Genomic DNA, 16,864 nt, shown 5'->3' on the forward strand with positions numbered 1-16,864 from the left:
GAATAACCTCATGAAGCCAGGCATGGGGACGTGTTAACTGATTTCTTTGTAGAGCTCTTCAAAATAAATAAACTTAATCTCTCAGCCTCATCCGTGTCTTCCATGAACTGTAAATGATGCAGTCAATGCCTCCATGTAGTGATGAGGCTAAAAACTTGATGGTAGCTTCTCCCAATTGCAGTGTGAGTGTCTGGTTTATGAACAAGTCATGCAAGTCATACTCTGGACAATAAGGTATGTGCAATTTGATTTTTTGTTTTTTTTACATTTTTTTTTTTTTTACCTCAGTTAAGGGTAAAACAGTCTAGAGACAAGAACTATGTGAAACAGTTGCTGGTTGTCCAGGTATTAGTGTCCCTGAAAGGCCAAACCAACTAAAATACCACGCCTCGACCCTCCTTAGATCATTAAAATTTGACTGTAGGCTCAATAATGCCATACTATGAGGCTCTGATAGAGATAAATGGTTTCCAAGTAAACTTGTTTCACTCCTGATTTGTTTAAATCCACCATGAGAACACAGCAGTGATAATAACTCAGGAGTACACAAAGGCTCACAAAGGTGTTAAAATATTGTTTGTCCCTCACATGGTTTAAGGATCTCCTGCATACAAAGATGTTCATAATCCCAGGAGATCATCAAAATATATTAATGCAGTAACATCCACCTGTTGTTAGAAAATATCTTGTGTACATGGAAATACTTTGATTTTCCCTTTAACCAGCTGTAAACAATTACCAAAAGACATTACTTCAGGAATTATAAAAACGTTTCTCAATAAAAGTTGGAATAATATACAGTCAGTTTTGTATATAAAATTTTACATTAAAAATATGTGTGGTGGGTTTGAGACAATCAAAACCATAAATAGAGCAGCATCCTAGGAGGTTGAAACATTACTTTTCATCACAAGGCTAATGAAATAATATCGAATCATGGAATTGCAGGGATAAAAATTACACACTTTGTATTGTGTCTTAAGTGGAACCATAATTCATTTGACCTGCAGGCGCTAATAAAACCTTACCTTTTTATTATTTTACAAATGGGGACGAGGGCAATCTGAGTGCCTTTAAATCATAGAAAAAACAAATAATGTTTCCTTTGGTGACACATCCAATTGCCCAGCAATATTTGACTCAGATAGTCAACATGATTTCTTGGAAAGTTTGCCCCTTGAATGACCAAGAAAGAAATCAAGATGTGGTGGCAGAGGAAAAAGAAATAAAGCCTGGGGACTGATTGGATTCCTATGCTAGATAGAAGACAATTTTAACACACTTTTTGTTCTTTTTTCAGACGTTGGTTTTGTTCAAATTCCCTAACTATTTAGTGTACTATATAGGGCTTTTGTCATTTTGTAGGGGTATTCGAATCTACAATGCCAAAATCAAGTGCCCTGGAAATTTCCCAGAAGTCTCCAGGAAAACCTAGTCTTCATCAATACTAGATTTGAACAGTTTGTCATTTTAAAAAAATATATTGAATGTATTTTTTTATAACTTAGTCAAATTTTCATCCTTAGAAAACAGTGGATTCATAAACAGTCTTTGGGCGGCAGTGGCTCAGGCGGTTGAGCGGGTCATCCAATGACCGAGGGATCGGCGGTTCAATCCCCGCCACTCCCCCCAGCCAACTGTCGTTGTGTCCTTGGGCAAGACATTTCACCCTCCTTGCCTCCAGTGTGGCTCCACTGGTGTGTGAATGTGTATGAATGATCCCAGTGATGGTCAGAGGGGCCGTAGGCAGGAACTGGCAGCGACGCCTCTGTCAGTCTGCCCCAGGGCAGCTGTGGCTACAACAGTAGCTCACCAAGTATGAATGAGGAGTGAATGAATAATGGGCACAATGTAAGCGCTTTGAGTGACTTGAAAAGCACAGATAAATCCAATCCATTATTATTATTATTATAATATTTTTGGGGCGGCCGTGGTGCAGCGGTAGGGCGGTCGACCCATGATCATAAGATTGCAGGTTCGATTCCCGCCTTGCACACCCATGAGTCGAAGTGTCCTTGGGCAAGACACTGAACCCCACCTTGCCTCTGGTGGTAGGCGGGCGCCTGTGTTTGGCAGCGGAGCCGCCACCAGTGTGTGAATGTGTGAGTGAATGTGTGAGTGACTGGGTGAATGGGTCTGTGACTGTAAAGCGCTTTGTCCTTGTAGGAAGAAAGGCGCTATACAAGTATACGTCATTCATTCATTCATTATTATTATAAAATGTTCATATTCATCAGGTTTTTACTTCGGAAAATGGGTGACGTCATATTTAGCGTTTGTTGTTCGAATTACAGACAAATTGCTTTTGATCTATTTTAAAAGCATTCCGGGGTAATAATTCATGATTAATTTTGATTATGCCATATTTAGACCCCGGCGTAAGAAAATGACAGTACTAAATGTCCTAGGTCCACCTCTAAGTTGTGAGTGGGACTGTTGTCAAGGAGCAACCCTGACCGCCCTTTCCACCACCCAAAAGTGAAAGCGCTCTGTTTACATCATCTCCCTCTATCTTATGCCCCCCTCACACTCTCAACCTAGCAGTGCAATAAAAATGGCTAACAATATTGGAGCTTCCAGCCATATAGTTTTGAACCAGATTCCAGTTAGACGAGGGAAACAAAGACGCACAAGTGCATGCATCCAATGTCAATTCAATGTTATTTGTATAGCCCAAATTCACAACAACAGTCGTCTCGCTGGGCTTTGTATCGGTAATTAAAAGTGAAACATAAAATCACAAGTGGATGGATCAGCGGAGCAGGGAGTGTTATTTTTTTTGTAACAAAAACAATCTTTTTCAAATTGTATTTTTTGTCTGCCCCTGATTCACAATGATATGAATAAAGAAATACTCAGAAATGCAGTTTTAAGCGGAATTTCCTCTTTATTTGCCATCAGAAAAATGCCACAAGAATGTGTTGAAAAAAGAAAAATTCATTGGCGTGGGTCTTGATGATCCAGGGCTATGGATAATCCTGCACTATCTAGACTTTTAGGGGTTAAGGAGAAGTGAGCAAATTCACACATAGCCATTGACTTTGGTGTAAATTGTTCATTATTAGTGTCTCTATTAGGTTTAGATTCAGAAAAAACACAAGTGTTTAGAAATCTCCACATCAGAAATGCTTACTAAAAGCAACCTGGGGATTGAAACACAAAGCAAAGGGATTTTTGTAATTATGACAAAGCATTGTGGGGTGAGTTTGGAGTGCAACAAAGCTTTTTTTGGCTCCAAGATGCTAAGTCTATATTTATGTCAGCACATGTGATTTGCGGCAAACGTAGGCGTGCCTCCTCCTCCTCCTCCTTCTGTCCTGACGTTTTGTCCTTCCCTCAGTGTCTGTGCTTAATTGCAGGAGTGGAAACACCTGCGTGGAACTGGGCGTCCAGCTGCAGGCTTTCAACAATCAAACCCCTTAAAAATGCTGCTCGGCTGCCATTTCCAAGCTGGAGTTCACGCTGTTCTTCACGCTCTAGTTACATCCAGCCTTTGCTGTTCTCGCCAAATTCTTCTTTGTGTTATTATTTTTATTTTTAATATTTCCCTTCCTCTTGGCTGTTTGAGCTCCACGTGAAAATCTTTTACTTTGGGCCAGTCTTTACCCAATCAATTAACTAACAAACAGTGAACTTTTTGAGCTATTGGCTGCTTCTTTTTTTTTTTTCAAGTGGGAACTACTGTCAATGAGACACGCGAAATAAGCAAAGCATCCACTGTTATGTTGAGTCTGACTGTTAAAAATGATAAAACTGCTGCAGTTCATCTTTCGATTAGAAAAAAAATACACCCCAAAAAAGACTGAAGACACTTGTATGTACATGTTAAAAGTGTGAGCACAAGGTGAACGTGTCGACTCATACTGTCTATAACCCCTTGTGATCTATGCTGCCAGCAGGAGGCTGTTCTCTGAGTAGAAAGGCACAGCAGGAGTACAAACAGTTGGTGCTCTGGGGGCTCAGATGAAAAGTCAGGGTAAAGAGGGAAAAAAAACAGTTTGGATGAAATTATTGGATTTTAAGTTTGAACTTCTCTGGGAGGGGAAAAATGTCAGTGTACAAGAAAATCTCGCAAAGTTTGCCATTGAACATTGCGAGTTCTGGAGATGATGCCATTTTTTTTCCCCATGTGAATTTGATAAAATAGCTCTGTAAAAAAATACATTTCAACAAATGATCATTATCACTGGATATCATCATTGAAAGTTGTTTAATTGAAAACATTTGGTGAAATTTTTCTTTATTAAGAAAAGTTTAATGTCAACCAAACATCCTAATTTTGCCTTTATAACGCACTGGCTTATTGCATTCTGATTTTGTTCAAATCATCTTCAGTAAACTACAAGAAAAATGGAAATGTCAGCATTTCACATCACCTTTGTACTTCATACCATAGATCATTTCCAATTATGTAAAAAAAAAGTTATTTTCCATTCAAAGTGATGCTAATTTAAGTTAAATCAGGATTAAATAGTATTTTGCAAATTAGCGACAAGGGTTTAGGGATGCAAAACTCAATTTTTGGGTCACTGTTTTGTTTTGGTTTGTTACAGGATTTGTGCTTGGCAAGACAGCAAAAAACTAAAAATTTGGGGGGGGGAAAACTTTTTTCAAGTTGCTAATAAGCGAGTAATAATGAAGAAAAACCTTTCAGTTAACTCATACTGAGTTTGGTGTTGTGTAATAAAACAGTAAATACTAGACCCTTCTTAAATTCAGCACAATTGTTTGACACTTTCAATGTAAAAACTCTGGTGTGCAGTTGGGATGCAACGATTCACTCTCCCCACAATTTGGTTTATTGGTGTAACATACAGCTCGGTTTTCATTTGACGGAGGTGTTGTAATCCTTGTGCTATCCTAGGCACTTTAACATTGGGAGTTGGGTCATCTAGACCCACTAGACAGTGCTCTGAACCTTTTTTCTTCAATGATTTGTGATCTTCACTGGTGTCCATGGATTACATGAAATCTTTCCACCGTTATCCACCTTTGTCATGGTAGGAATAACACGTCAAAGTAAGGGTGGGGTTATCTAAGATAGCACAAGGGTTAACTGCACATGCAGCTGCTACTTGTGCATCCTTTTTAGGACTTTTGGAGACCAGCACAAAAAACTGATTTTAAACTCCTTTTTTTTGTGTGCGTTTTTTTTGTGTGCATTAAACCTATTAAAAATGTTGTTTTTTAATTAGCCTATCAATGTGAACTGTATGAGGTTGTGGCCTGTTGTTTGCTACAGAGTGAAAGATGTTTATTTATTTTTATTTTTTTGCATGGTCACATATTGGGAGGCTCCAGAGCTTTCCAAAGCACAGAGCCAATCTTCTTCCCGAGTTTGCTCAGTTTCTTCGCGTCAATGGCTCTGACGCCCCAACCCATGACTATAAATGAGAGCGTGCTCTATGTCTGAAGATATTATGCATTTTTTGCAAATCAAGGAGAATAATCCACTCAGCTTGTTCTTACAACGACCTTTCTCTTGTATCTTTAGTGTGTTTTGTCTTACAGGAAACATGTCACATGCTAACTTGTCCTTAATATTTCCAATCATTTGCCTTCTGTTTGCTCTCGAGCAGCCTCTTGTTTGTCCATTAAAACACCCAAAAACAGCTCCATGCGCACATTTCAGGAGAGATGACTCTACGTTCAGAAGTCAAGCAGCAGGTGAGAATATTCAGACTTTAACCCTCACTAACTTAGAGCAGTCAGTCAATTATCCAAGCAGTAATGGAAGCTTCCACCTCCATTCTTGGTGTTTCGCACAATTCAGACCTGAATGGTTGAAAATGTACTTGAAATATAAAAAGAAATATGTTCTGCTGGCAGACTGGCTTTGTCCAGTTTGAGTGGACTCAGTGAATCAAGTTCATGCCAGCATTTAAAGCTGTTGATTCAAGATAATGAACAAGCGATCTAAGTGCTTTCTTTTTAAATAGCATTAATCAGAAAACACTTTTCTAAAATGTCAAAGGAGAGCAAATGTGACACTTAAAAACCCACTCCTTTTTGTCATAATGGTGCACATATATAAAGAAAATTTAGATTAAAACTGTTTCTGAGTATTTCTTAATTCAAATCATGGTGAATCAGGAACAGATGAAAAAATGCTGTTGGAAAAAGTTTGTAGTAGTTATGTACAAACTACAATCAGCTTGCCACAAACTCTCCTTCACTCTGATGCATCCACTTGCAGACAAATTTGATCCATTTGTTTTCCTCATCTGGGTCAAAATTGCATGGCTGGTTGACTTCAATATTGCTTGGCAATTTTTGTTACACTGCCTATGTTAGGTTCAAGTTACGAAGGGCTGCAAGCTAGTAAACAAAGGAATGATGGGAAATGAGGGCAGGCTTTCTCCCCACCAACAGTTCTGCCCACAACTCAGAGGCAAAATTCCTAATGAACTGCTGCCACTCTGTAGAAATTAGCATCCTTGAAAACAACACTGTTTTTTGATTTTACCTAAAAGCGGCATAATCATAATTTTAAGACCGCTGGGAATGCTTTGAAAATAGCAGCAAGCGTCTCCTACTTGCACTTTAACTATTTACTCATTACTTATTAACACTAAAGTGAAGCACGTATATGTAACATATAGAAAACATGTTTTTTTGCATTTAAACATGCAAACAGGATGAAATGTATATGGGTTTACATTCCTTGCTGTTTCCAAAAACGAAACAACATATTTATATATGCTGCTTCAACGAGAGTGCTCTCAAAAACATCAAGGTAATGTGGAATGATCGTCACTAAGAGAGATATGAGGTTATCTGCTGCTGAAAGGCAACAAAGCATCTGACGGAGGCGTTTTAACTGCACATGCAGCTGCTGCTTTAAATATTTACAAGATCTTAAGTTTCCTCTCTTTGAATGACATTTGAAGAACATTCAGTGGGTGGGGATCTGACATTTTTCTCGCCACCACGCTGACAATGTGACATTCCATAGTAATTATGAGGCCACATCACCCGGTTCTTTGAGGAGTCTGTTTTTTGTGTGGCCCTAAATAAATCTGTGCAACCCTCAAACACTTCTTCTTTACCTCCTTTTTGCACATTTTTGCATTGTTTAATTTCTGTTTAAAATTAATTTGAATGGCAAAAATAACTATACAGCTTGATTTTTAGGATTTGAGTGGGTTTGGTGATAGGGACGGACAAACTGCTTTATGGTTGCAAAATCCTGGTTGTGCACAATCAGGCAAAAAACGATTAACATAATAGCAGCAGGCATAGTTTTCATTTTTTCTTTCAAACAGAAGCACCTGTGCAAATGTTATGTGGACCCCTGGGGTTCCTCGTAAAGATTGTTAAAAGGTTCACAAATGTAGAATTTCACAGAAGTGAAATGGATGAGGTTTAATCAGCTGAAGTTTCCATAGTTTTAGATATTAATGCTAATGCAAAGATCTGAAACCTTTGAGCAATAATACGTCTGCTTTTCCTTCTTTCTGTTGGATGTCTTGATAATGAAGCCCTGTCTGCCTTGACTGACTATCTTTGTAAATGGAGCTGTTTTAAGTGGGAGGTCTTATATTTGCAGAGGTTGAAAAGAATAATTTAGGAGGAATTGTGGAAAGAGAGCGCTCAATCTCTGCTGCCAATAGAGCCACTTTCTTCAGGTGAAGGTCAAAGCTCAACTCTATTAGGTGACTTCAGTAAGGACACGTGATTTATCGCCGCTGTGAACAGGCTGAAGGGATTTGTCACCTTTAAACTCAATACAGAATCAAATCAACGACCCACCAACCATAATCGCTTTTTTTTTGTCACTATTCCTTGCAAGGGGGCAGGTTGATCAAAACCTTTTTCAATTAATATTTTTTTGATGTGTGCCCTTTAGATAAATGCTTTTACAGCAGAAGCAACTTTGTCCATTGAGGTTTCTGTTTAGTCAAATATTTTAACTGCTGTTTTTCAGACCTCGTGAGGGTTTCTGCCCTCCAGCGACCTGTTCTTCAAGGATGCTTTTCCAAGCTAGCTCACTCTGTGCATATAAAAGTGGGACACTCTTACACTTCATTTTGGTGAAATGTGAATGCCTTAAGGCCACCTTTAAGGCCGAAACTGAATTCTTCCCCTACCCATACGGCTTCTTCCTACTCTTCCAATTGTATGGGGTATTTTTGGGGGGATAGGGTTGTCCAAAATAGTTTTTTTAAGGGTTAACCCTCGGGATGTCAAGCCCTCTGTCTCAAGGGTGTTCCGTGTCACGCTGTGCCGCGAAGGAAAAGCGCTTTTCTTCATGTGGGTGTGCTATGATGCACAGAAGTTTACATTTACATGACCCCACCCTTACTTTGACGTGTTCTCCCTACAATGACAAAGGTGGATAAAGGTGGAAAGATTTCATGTAATCCATGGTCACCAGTAAAGATCAAAAATCATTGAAGAAAAATGGTTTAGAGCATTATCTAATGGGTCTAGATGACCCAACTCCCAATGTTAAAGTGCCTAGGATAGCACAAGGGTTACATGTAAGTAAGGACTTTTTGTTTCAGCATGGCCTTTTTAAAGTAATGAAACTGTTGTATTTCTGTATTTCAGTGTGCTGGCTGCTTCGACTAAACGTAGCTGACTAGCGATGATGTCATCGAGTGGGAGTAACGTCAGAAACTGAAGAGATTATTTTTCCATATCTCTCCATTTGGAGGGCTAAATGTAGGAGTAGGGAGAAGCCGTAGGGGTAGGGGAAGAATACAGATTCTGCCTAAACGTAATTTTCTTGCTAAACAGTGAACACGCCACAAAGAAGGGGGAGAAAAACTGACAAACTGTGTTGAATTAGAGAAAAATTTATATAATGACAGTAAAAATGTTTGCTTCAAGGTTTGACAAAAAAAGATAATTCACAGGTTTAATCTTGCTTTTTTAGTTTACCAAAAAGCAAACTACTTAAAACTGAGAGGAACCTTCCTTCATTTTTAATGTACTTCCCCAATTAAGTTCAGTTTGAAACCTTTTTCATCATCGTTAAAATCATCATTGTTGCAACTCTGTAATGAGCTCCAGCCAAACATTCTCTATTCCTTCTTATAATTGGGCATCTTTTGGTTTGTGAACATTTTTTTAATTTACTTTTTCTAAATCTGACTCAACATCCCAATTTTTACCATGATTTCTGCAGAATATTCTGAATCCTGTATACTTTCATGGACTCATTGAGGCTATAAAATCATACATCTGTCCATTCTTACTACTTGTATGACATGCTGAATATATTTGCCTATTTTAAACAACATACTTTCTTACTTTAAGAAAGATCCATCATAATTTTCCACACTTTTTAGAAACAGGCATACTATAATGATAGTTAAAAAAAAGAAAGCTGAATTCAGTTAAGCAGAATTTGACTTTACAACAGTTGCTTTCCCTTCATCCCTCAAAGTGACCTTGTTTTTGTTTGGTATATGTTCTAATGGACATCCTGAACTGAGTACAGCATGCATCAATTTCCCCATTGGGGTCACAATAAAGTTATATTCAATTCTATTATATTATATTTTATTGTTTGAAGCAAGGCTTACTGTCTGAAATTAGTGTTTTGTCTGTTGAGGACGTTTGATTGTTTTATTATATTTTATTCCCAAAAGATAATTTTTCCATTGAGCTTCAAATGGATTGTGAAAGTTTTACTTGTTTGGGTTTTTTCACATAAAACAGAATCATGAACAAAGTAGATAAAAATTTCAAATTGCCTCAAAATACTTGAAAAAATACTGGATTGGAATCTGCTGAAAATCTGCTGAAAAAATCTTGTAAATCTGCTGTCATTCATCTGAAAATTAAAGTAATTAAGTACACCACAGGTTTCCTCTCCACAATGACTTGTACAGGTTTTGAACTCACACAATCAGCTTGTCTCAATATATGATTATCCTTCTCTTAACTGTCTTCCTTCTTCTGCACCAGATTTGACCATTGTCATCGATTTATTTTTCATAAAAATGTTCTTGTTTTAACCTGCTTACAATATTCAAAGCTTAAATAAGACAAACTGAAGAATATTTTGTGTGATGGTTACTAGAAAATTAAATTCCAAAAAATGGCATAAAAATGATAAACTTAGTGAAATAAATGCAGTAATGTTTTAGCTTTATGCTCTAAATCACGGGTCAAACTCAGGCCCGAGGGCCAAAATTTGGCCTGCAGTGTACTTATAATTGGCCTGCGAGATCATATCAAATGTGCATTAGAGCTGGCCCACGGTATATACTGTACCACAAACACTACAAATCCCACAATGCTTTGCTAGTATGTCGGCACGCAGTCAAAACCGGCAAGCGTTCCTTTTTTCTGTTGATAGTCATTGAAAGCCATGCTGCCGTTACATCTGACAAATTAATTTCACCCTCCACAAAAATGGCCAAACGAAAGATGGACAACAGGAGCTTTCAAGTCAGGTGGGAGGCAGATTAGCTGTTTACGAACACAAAGGACAGACCTGTTTGTCTTGTGTGCGGAGCTGTAACGAAAGAATATTGAGTTTGGCCCGTGACTTTACTTCACTGCTTAATTTTGACCCACTGTGAACTGGAGTTTGACACCCCTGCTTTAAATCAAAGACACTCACCTCCAGGTAAACAGCCCAGGGCATGACGAGGGAGGCCACCAGTAGATCAGCCACTGCCAAGCTCACCACCAGGTAGTTAGTGGTTGTCTGGAGTGATCGCTCCCTCAGAACAGCCAGACAAACCAAAACATTCCCAAAAACGATTGCCAGGATGAGCAGGGAATACAGCATGGCGTAGTAGTTGCGCTCTCCCTCATCTTTCCCCGTTTTGTTTGAGCTGTCATTCCTCTCATCCCATCCCAGGTGCTCCGACTCATTCCAAAGCTGCTCCGTGCTGCTAAACATCGCCATGGAGATGTCCCGGTGGCATGGGAAGTATGATGTTTGGCAAACCTACCCGAAGAAAGAAGCATTGTTTAGTTTTTTTTCTTTTCTTTCAATGATCACAATCCATTGTTCTTTAAAAAAAAACAGAGAGGAAAAGAAAGATCAAATTTGTCAAAAAGGTGCAGAATAATCCGGTGTTAGAAGCATTATGTCATCAGGAAAGCCTGCAGGGACACTGCCTCTTAGCAACAGTAGTTGGCTTAACTTGTAGATTTAAAAATAAAAGTTGAATTACATCCCAGCAATTATTCTTTTACTCTAATGCTGATCTGTAGTTTAGTTTTGGAGCATCAAGAATGTCCTTCTAAAAATCCAAAACAGACAATATTTTATGTGTTAAACTTTTAAAAGCAGAAACTACAAAGCTAGATGTTAGAATAATTAGGAGTTGGCAGTATATTTGGGGCACAGTCAGTAAAGTTAGCTCATTGTAAAAAAAAGAGGGTAACAAGCCCTGCAGTCTCTATGAATTGCTCCATTGGTCTTAGCCTCATGCCCTGCCCCTTCCATCTTTCCTTTCATTTATCTGCAAACCTCCCCATTTGGTCTTGGTCCAAATGTCTGCAGTGTTTCTGCTCACACCTTACAGGAAAAACCAACTTATCCATCTCATTCAACCTTTTTTTGCTTTCAGAGGCAGAATTGCCCAGAGATCACACAGAGATAACAAAAAGGTGTCTTTAAACCTGGCTCACACCCAGGATTTTAAAGATTTCCAAAGTCTACATTTCCACTCTGTTCCTGAATGGCTCCAATATCACATTACTGTCCACCAGATAAGCTGAGGGATGCAGAGAAAAAACCTCAGCAGTGACACTGCTCACTTTCAGGCTTCTCATCAAAGCAGAGAGATTTTAGGCGTGAAAGATGGATAACCACAAATATTTCGGGAGAAGCACGTCTATGCACACTCAAACACGCACACACAAAGGCGTGATTTATTCATCTGAAGGCACAATAAAGTACAAGGTTACATCCTGCTTCAGTGAAAGGTTTGTTTATACTTATAAACAAGTTCCAATTAATGCTGATTGTCCACTTCAGTGTTTTGATCAGACCAGCCCTGGCTCTGGTTAGTAAGGCTCTCCCATTGTGTTGCAGTGACCTCCTGTCAGTGAGCATTTAGTTTTTCAAAGTAGGAAATCTGGTTTGAAAGGTGAGATATGAAGACCAAATACAACATGACCAATTAATGAGACATCTCGACCAAACCCCCTTTAATTTTTTTCTTTCTCCTGCTCATGTAAAATGTATTACAGCGATCAATCAATCTTAATTTGCCAGAACAAACCCTTAATTGAGCTAATCAATTGCATTTTCTGACTCCAGAACTCACAGTGAAGCTCAAGATGCTGTTTTTTTTAATATGACCAGTGATAAAGCACAATAGTATCACCTTAAAAACTATACATTTATTTCTTTATGACATTATGATGAAATAATCACCCTTTAGAAAAACAAGGCAGCAGAAGAGGGGAAGACGCATAAATATTACACCTGCCTAATGCTTCTGTTTGCGTCTTCATCTTAGAGAACAAACTTAATTACCTGCTACCGATTTCCAGAAGAGGATTTATTGAGGAAAAGCCGAATCCACGCGGAGTTTAAAGTTCTTCCATCACTGCTCCATCCAACGCCAACGAGAGGAGCGCGCGGTGCCATTGCGCACGGGCGAATGCGAAAGTGGGAAGATCGCTGACGAGCAACCAAGCTTTTCTCTCACTTCATCTCTTCAAAAGGTCGCCGTCTCTCTCTCAGGCGAGCGCTTCAACACGCGTTCAGATCTTTGATGTCAGCAGCAGGAGCGCGGCGGCGCACGCAAAGCGGCGGCACCGGCAGGCAAGCAGGTGTCTCCATATGCGCGTGTTGGTAGAAATGAAAGGAAGATCACGTTTAGGATCAGAGAAAACCTGTTCAGGTTTCCATTCAAGTTAAAGACCCAACTTTTATCTTGAAGTGGAAATCCCACAACTTGTCTGCAGTCGTGACCCTGTGTCTGTCTGGGTCGCGCTTTGCTGAAAGCGGCGTTCAAACAAAAATAGCCTGAAGTGGCCTCATTAAAAAAAAAAAAACAGATCAGACACAGAGTGTAAATTAGGTCAGTCTGGAAGGAAAATATGTATGAAGTGTAACATCTTTGTGTCTCTGTGGTCCCAAGATACACCCAGAAAGAATTTCTAAATATGTGGTGCTTTTGTCTTACATGCCATTTTTCCAGCCTTGCTTGCCTTTTATAAGAAAAGGCTGTCAGCCATGCAGGGGCCCCTCAGTACACACCATGCTGAGAGGAGGATAGAAGGTGATTTCTTTGTTGAAGGAGTCAAAAAACAAAAATGTTTATTTTGGTAAAACTGACATGCACATTTTTAATCACTGTGTAGATTCTGCTCTTTGTCAAGTCAGTTCTGATTTTAATGAAAACCCGCTTGGTTCACATTTCCACATATAGAGCTATATTTAACAGTGGATGCATTGTCAGGCTTCAGTTAAGTGCCTTTTAGAAGACGGAGAGCAGCAGGGAGTTGATGAAGCGCTCTATGTAACCGCAGTAGCTGACAAACAACCACGGAAAGATCATTTTTCAATCCAAACCACCCACCAGTCGGTGATTTTAGGAGGGCAAAAGTGTCTAAATGTCCTTGGTACTCATCGGATATTTAACCTGTCTTTCTCCTCTTTAGTTGTCAACTCTCTTCAACTTTGGAATGAATCCAAATGGTTGGAAAGAACTTGAATCATCAGATGAGAGGTGGTGCTTGACATTCTCAAGACATGTGAAAGTTTGACTCCCATGCAGTGTTGCAAATGAATCCCCCCCCCCATCAAAACTGTTCTTCAGTTTTTGACCCCTTCTGATGTGTTCCTATTTCTGGACAATCACAGAACAATGAAGAAATCCACCAGAAGCGTGCGATCTATCCCGGACTGGCAATTGCTGCACTGAATTGGTAATTTATAACTCAGAGTGGAACATGAGGCACAATCCAGGTGCCATTGGTCATAGCCTCCACCGCCGCCTACTATTGCTTTCACACTGAGACACAATAAAGGAGACAAGCACACACAGAGAGAGGAAGGGAGCAGAAAGGAGGATCTGCTTTTTCTCTGAATGAAGGAGCCGGCCTTCATCAGATGGCAGCTGCTCACAGAGCCGTCACCATCTGACTCCATATATGTCTGGACTACAACCAGTGTCAAGGTCAGGCCCTGAAAGCATTGCTGCAATAATAATAAAAAATAATGATGGCAGAAAAGGTTTGAGTGATAAAACAAATGACAGTAAAGAGAATGTATATCCATTCTGCCTGTAGTTTGCTGAACGTTTGCTGCCATCTGTTGATCAGTAAGTGGAACTGCTCTTTCCAAAGCTGAGATGGCATTGAGACTAGAAAAAAAACACACTAACTTTAATTTAATTGTTCAGCTCTAAAGGTAGAATACTTATTATACTGTGGCTGATTTTTAAATCAGTTATTTTATTACTGGAACAATGAAAGCAAATGTATACAAATTCTTCAAACAAATCATCCAGGTCCAAAATGTAATATTTGAATAGTTTTATGATAATATAGCCAAAGGTTTGACCTGACCAATAAAATAGAAATCTTAAGAAAAATTCTAAGAGAAGTTCTGAAATTAATCTTTTTATCAGCAGGTTTTTTTTTCGATTTGGAAAAATATTTTGACAATTCAAATTGAACTGCAGTTCCAAATAAAAAATTGTTTAACATTTTAAGGCGGTAAATGAAAAAGATTTAAGACAGATATTGTCATAACTTTAGCGACTTTTCCTCTACATTTTTATGAACTAATCTGCAAAGAATTTAACACTAAATTAAATTCCATTGATTTCAGCACAAACTCCTTTTGCTGTATGTGTGTATTTATGTAAACTAAAAAAAAAAAGTAGCTAATACAAGGATTTAACCAGATAAGAACGGACCAGTTTAATAGGCAGTTTGTAGTTTCTTTATTTATTTATAAAAGCAGAAACATTCAGCTCAGTTTAAAAACGTGTAACAGTCTAAATGTCATAAAACATCGAGTGTTAAGTCCGTGCAATCTTGCTATACATTCTGTATAGTCAATATCTTTTTAAAAACACCACACACACAAAAACCAAACAATAAAAAACAAAGACAGGAGTGTGAAAGACATTCAAGTCTGGATTCATTTTCCTTCTTGTTTAACCCACTCAACGTAGCCTCCTTTGTAATGTCTAGCCCTGTAGGGAAAAAACAAAACAAAAACAGAAGATATAAAGATATGTTTGTAAAGATATGTTTTTAATACCAACAGATTCTGGGAGCTGTACACTATAAATCTAAAAACAGTTATCAAGAAGGGATTACTAACAGCTACAGGTTAAGTTCAGAAAATCTCATCTTCAAGTCTCACTCCAATCATCATTTGATCCATTTCAAAAGTCTTTCCAGTGGTCTCTTAAATGTGATTATGCCCCTTTTAGGCAAAATTAAAATTCTGTGTATTTTAGGACATAGTTTTAACAGAGTGGCAGTTGTTTACTAGAAATTAGCCTCTAATTTAAATAAATAATTAATACTTTATTTATCCCACAATTGGGAAATCTTCTCCACTTTTGACCCATCCCCTGGGGGAGCGGTAAGAGTCTTGCCCAAGGACCCTCACTGGATGTTGTTAATTGCTCGCCATTTATATAGTAATAACCCCCAGTATCATTGTTCATTCCTCTCCGAGAATCAAAACCCTGGATTCCTGCGTGGTAGCCTTTCACCTTACCAACCCAGCTAAGTAAGTCTGCACTCATTTCCCATCATCCTTTAGTTTAAATCGCTCTACTACTAGCTTTCAGCCCCTCTGAAGCTAACATTAGCAGTGTAACAAAAGCGGTGAGCAATATTGGAGCCATCCAGCCATACAGTTTAGAGCCAGGTGCCAGCTCAGATGAGGAGAAAGCAAAGTATGGATTCATTTGTCTGCAGGTGAATGGAGTGGAGTGGAGTGGAGCAGGGAGCTTGGGAGAAATGCTGTTTTAATCTTAATTTTCTTTTCCAAAATAAAAAAAGGTTTTCATTGCAGTGGGGCTTGAAGTTGACATACTTGTGAAATCCCAGCTGGTGTGCAATCCCCAGAGCCTGGAAGCTCCTTTTGCCTGTCCTGCAATGGAACACTATGTTGGCGTCCTCCTTCTCAGGAGCCTTCACCTTGAACCTCTGCTCAAAGTGATCAGATGGAAGCTTCAGAGACTCCTCCAGGACTCCCACTGGCGTGCATTAAAAACACAGCTGAAGTTTAAAGGCTGCTAAACATCTCCACACGTTTCCCCCTCCCTGTGGTATTAAAGCTTACATGGGAGGTTGACAGCCTGAGGAATGCGCCCTTCCTGGTGTTCATCCGGGTCTCTGACATCGAAAAGCTGAATGTCACGGTTAGTCAGCATCGTCTTCAGCTGCGAGTGGGTCACCACGAAGGCTTGATCTGGGAAAAAAGGGCAGAAAATTTAGAAACATTTATTTTTGATAGTTGATATTTTCAAGAGAAGCGTTGACTGCAAAATACTAATAAATAGGCTGCGTTTTTCATATAATATTGATACTAGTAAGTATTACATTGATTTACTGTTGATTTAGCAAATTCCTCTAGTGAACTTTAACCAAACAGACTTATTATTCGAGTTCAACAGGAAAGTATTAGAGTGAAAGTAACCGCATGACTGACTCAAAACTGTTTAAACTTCACTCACCGTTCTCCTTTTTTTCTCCGCCGCATGATGATGGAGTGGCGGCTGTGAAAGTCCGTGCGAAGGAGGAGGCAAAGGTCGGGGACGACCGAAGGTTAGCTTGCGTAACAGCCTGGCAGAGAACTCTGGACACCACCGCCAACAGCATGGCTGCGACGAGAGCGGCGCTCTGGAATGAAAACATCACACAATCTTGACGTGCCACTACACTGTACCAACGAGCACGTCTCCCCGTG

General features: G+C 39.2%; 2 protein-coding genes across 4 annotated transcripts in view; both read right to left on the reverse strand.

The window, feature by feature from the left end:
• Positions 1-12,969, reverse strand: part of drd3 (dopamine receptor D3) — a 32,836-nt gene extending 19,867 nt beyond the window's left edge. For 2 of the 3 annotated variants that reach the window (XM_011488946.3, XM_004081063.4), the window contains exons 1-2: positions 12,455-12,967; positions 10,580-10,912 (exon numbers count right to left, since the gene is read on the reverse strand). In XM_011488946.3, the coding sequence (XP_011487248.1) occupies positions 10,580-10,870 (291 nt within the window). In that variant the 5' untranslated portion in view covers positions 10,871-10,912; positions 12,455-12,967. Of the gene's footprint in view, positions 1-10,579; positions 10,913-12,454 lie in introns of all 3 variants that reach the window. The other variant, XM_011488947.3, reaches the window with a different exon arrangement.
• A 1,890-nt stretch (positions 12,970-14,859) lies between these two features.
• Positions 14,860-16,864, reverse strand: LOC101163444 (thiosulfate:glutathione sulfurtransferase). The gene is made up of 4 exons (XM_004081064.4): positions 16,632-16,864; positions 16,238-16,366; positions 15,989-16,151; positions 14,860-15,131 (listed from the first exon to the last, which is right to left on the reverse strand). Exons 1-4 carry the CDS (start codon positions 16,810-16,812, stop codon positions 15,077-15,079), a joined length of 528 nt encoding a protein of 175 aa, XP_004081112.1. The 5' UTR covers positions 16,813-16,864; the 3' UTR covers positions 14,860-15,076.

The sequence above is a fragment of the Oryzias latipes genome, chromosome 20 (genome assembly GCF_002234675.1).
Source record: "Oryzias latipes chromosome 20, ASM223467v1".
Taxonomy (NCBI): domain Eukaryota; kingdom Metazoa; phylum Chordata; class Actinopteri; order Beloniformes; family Adrianichthyidae; genus Oryzias; species Oryzias latipes.

Bases quoted from the DNA above. Each gene is read 5' to 3' on its own strand.
- LOC101163444 (XM_004081064.4), bottom strand. From the start codon at position 16,812: ATGTTTTCATTCCAGAGCGCCGCTCTCGTCGCAGCCATGCTGTTGGCG. The intron at 16,152-16,237 runs GTAAGCTTTAAT...AATGCACGCCAG, and splicing joins TCAGGCTGTCAACCTCCCAT to TGGGAGTCCTGGAGGAGTCT. The intron at 15,132-15,988 runs GTATGTCAACTT...TTTTCCCTACAG, and splicing joins CACCAGCTGGGATTTCACAA to GGCTAGACATTACAAAGGAG.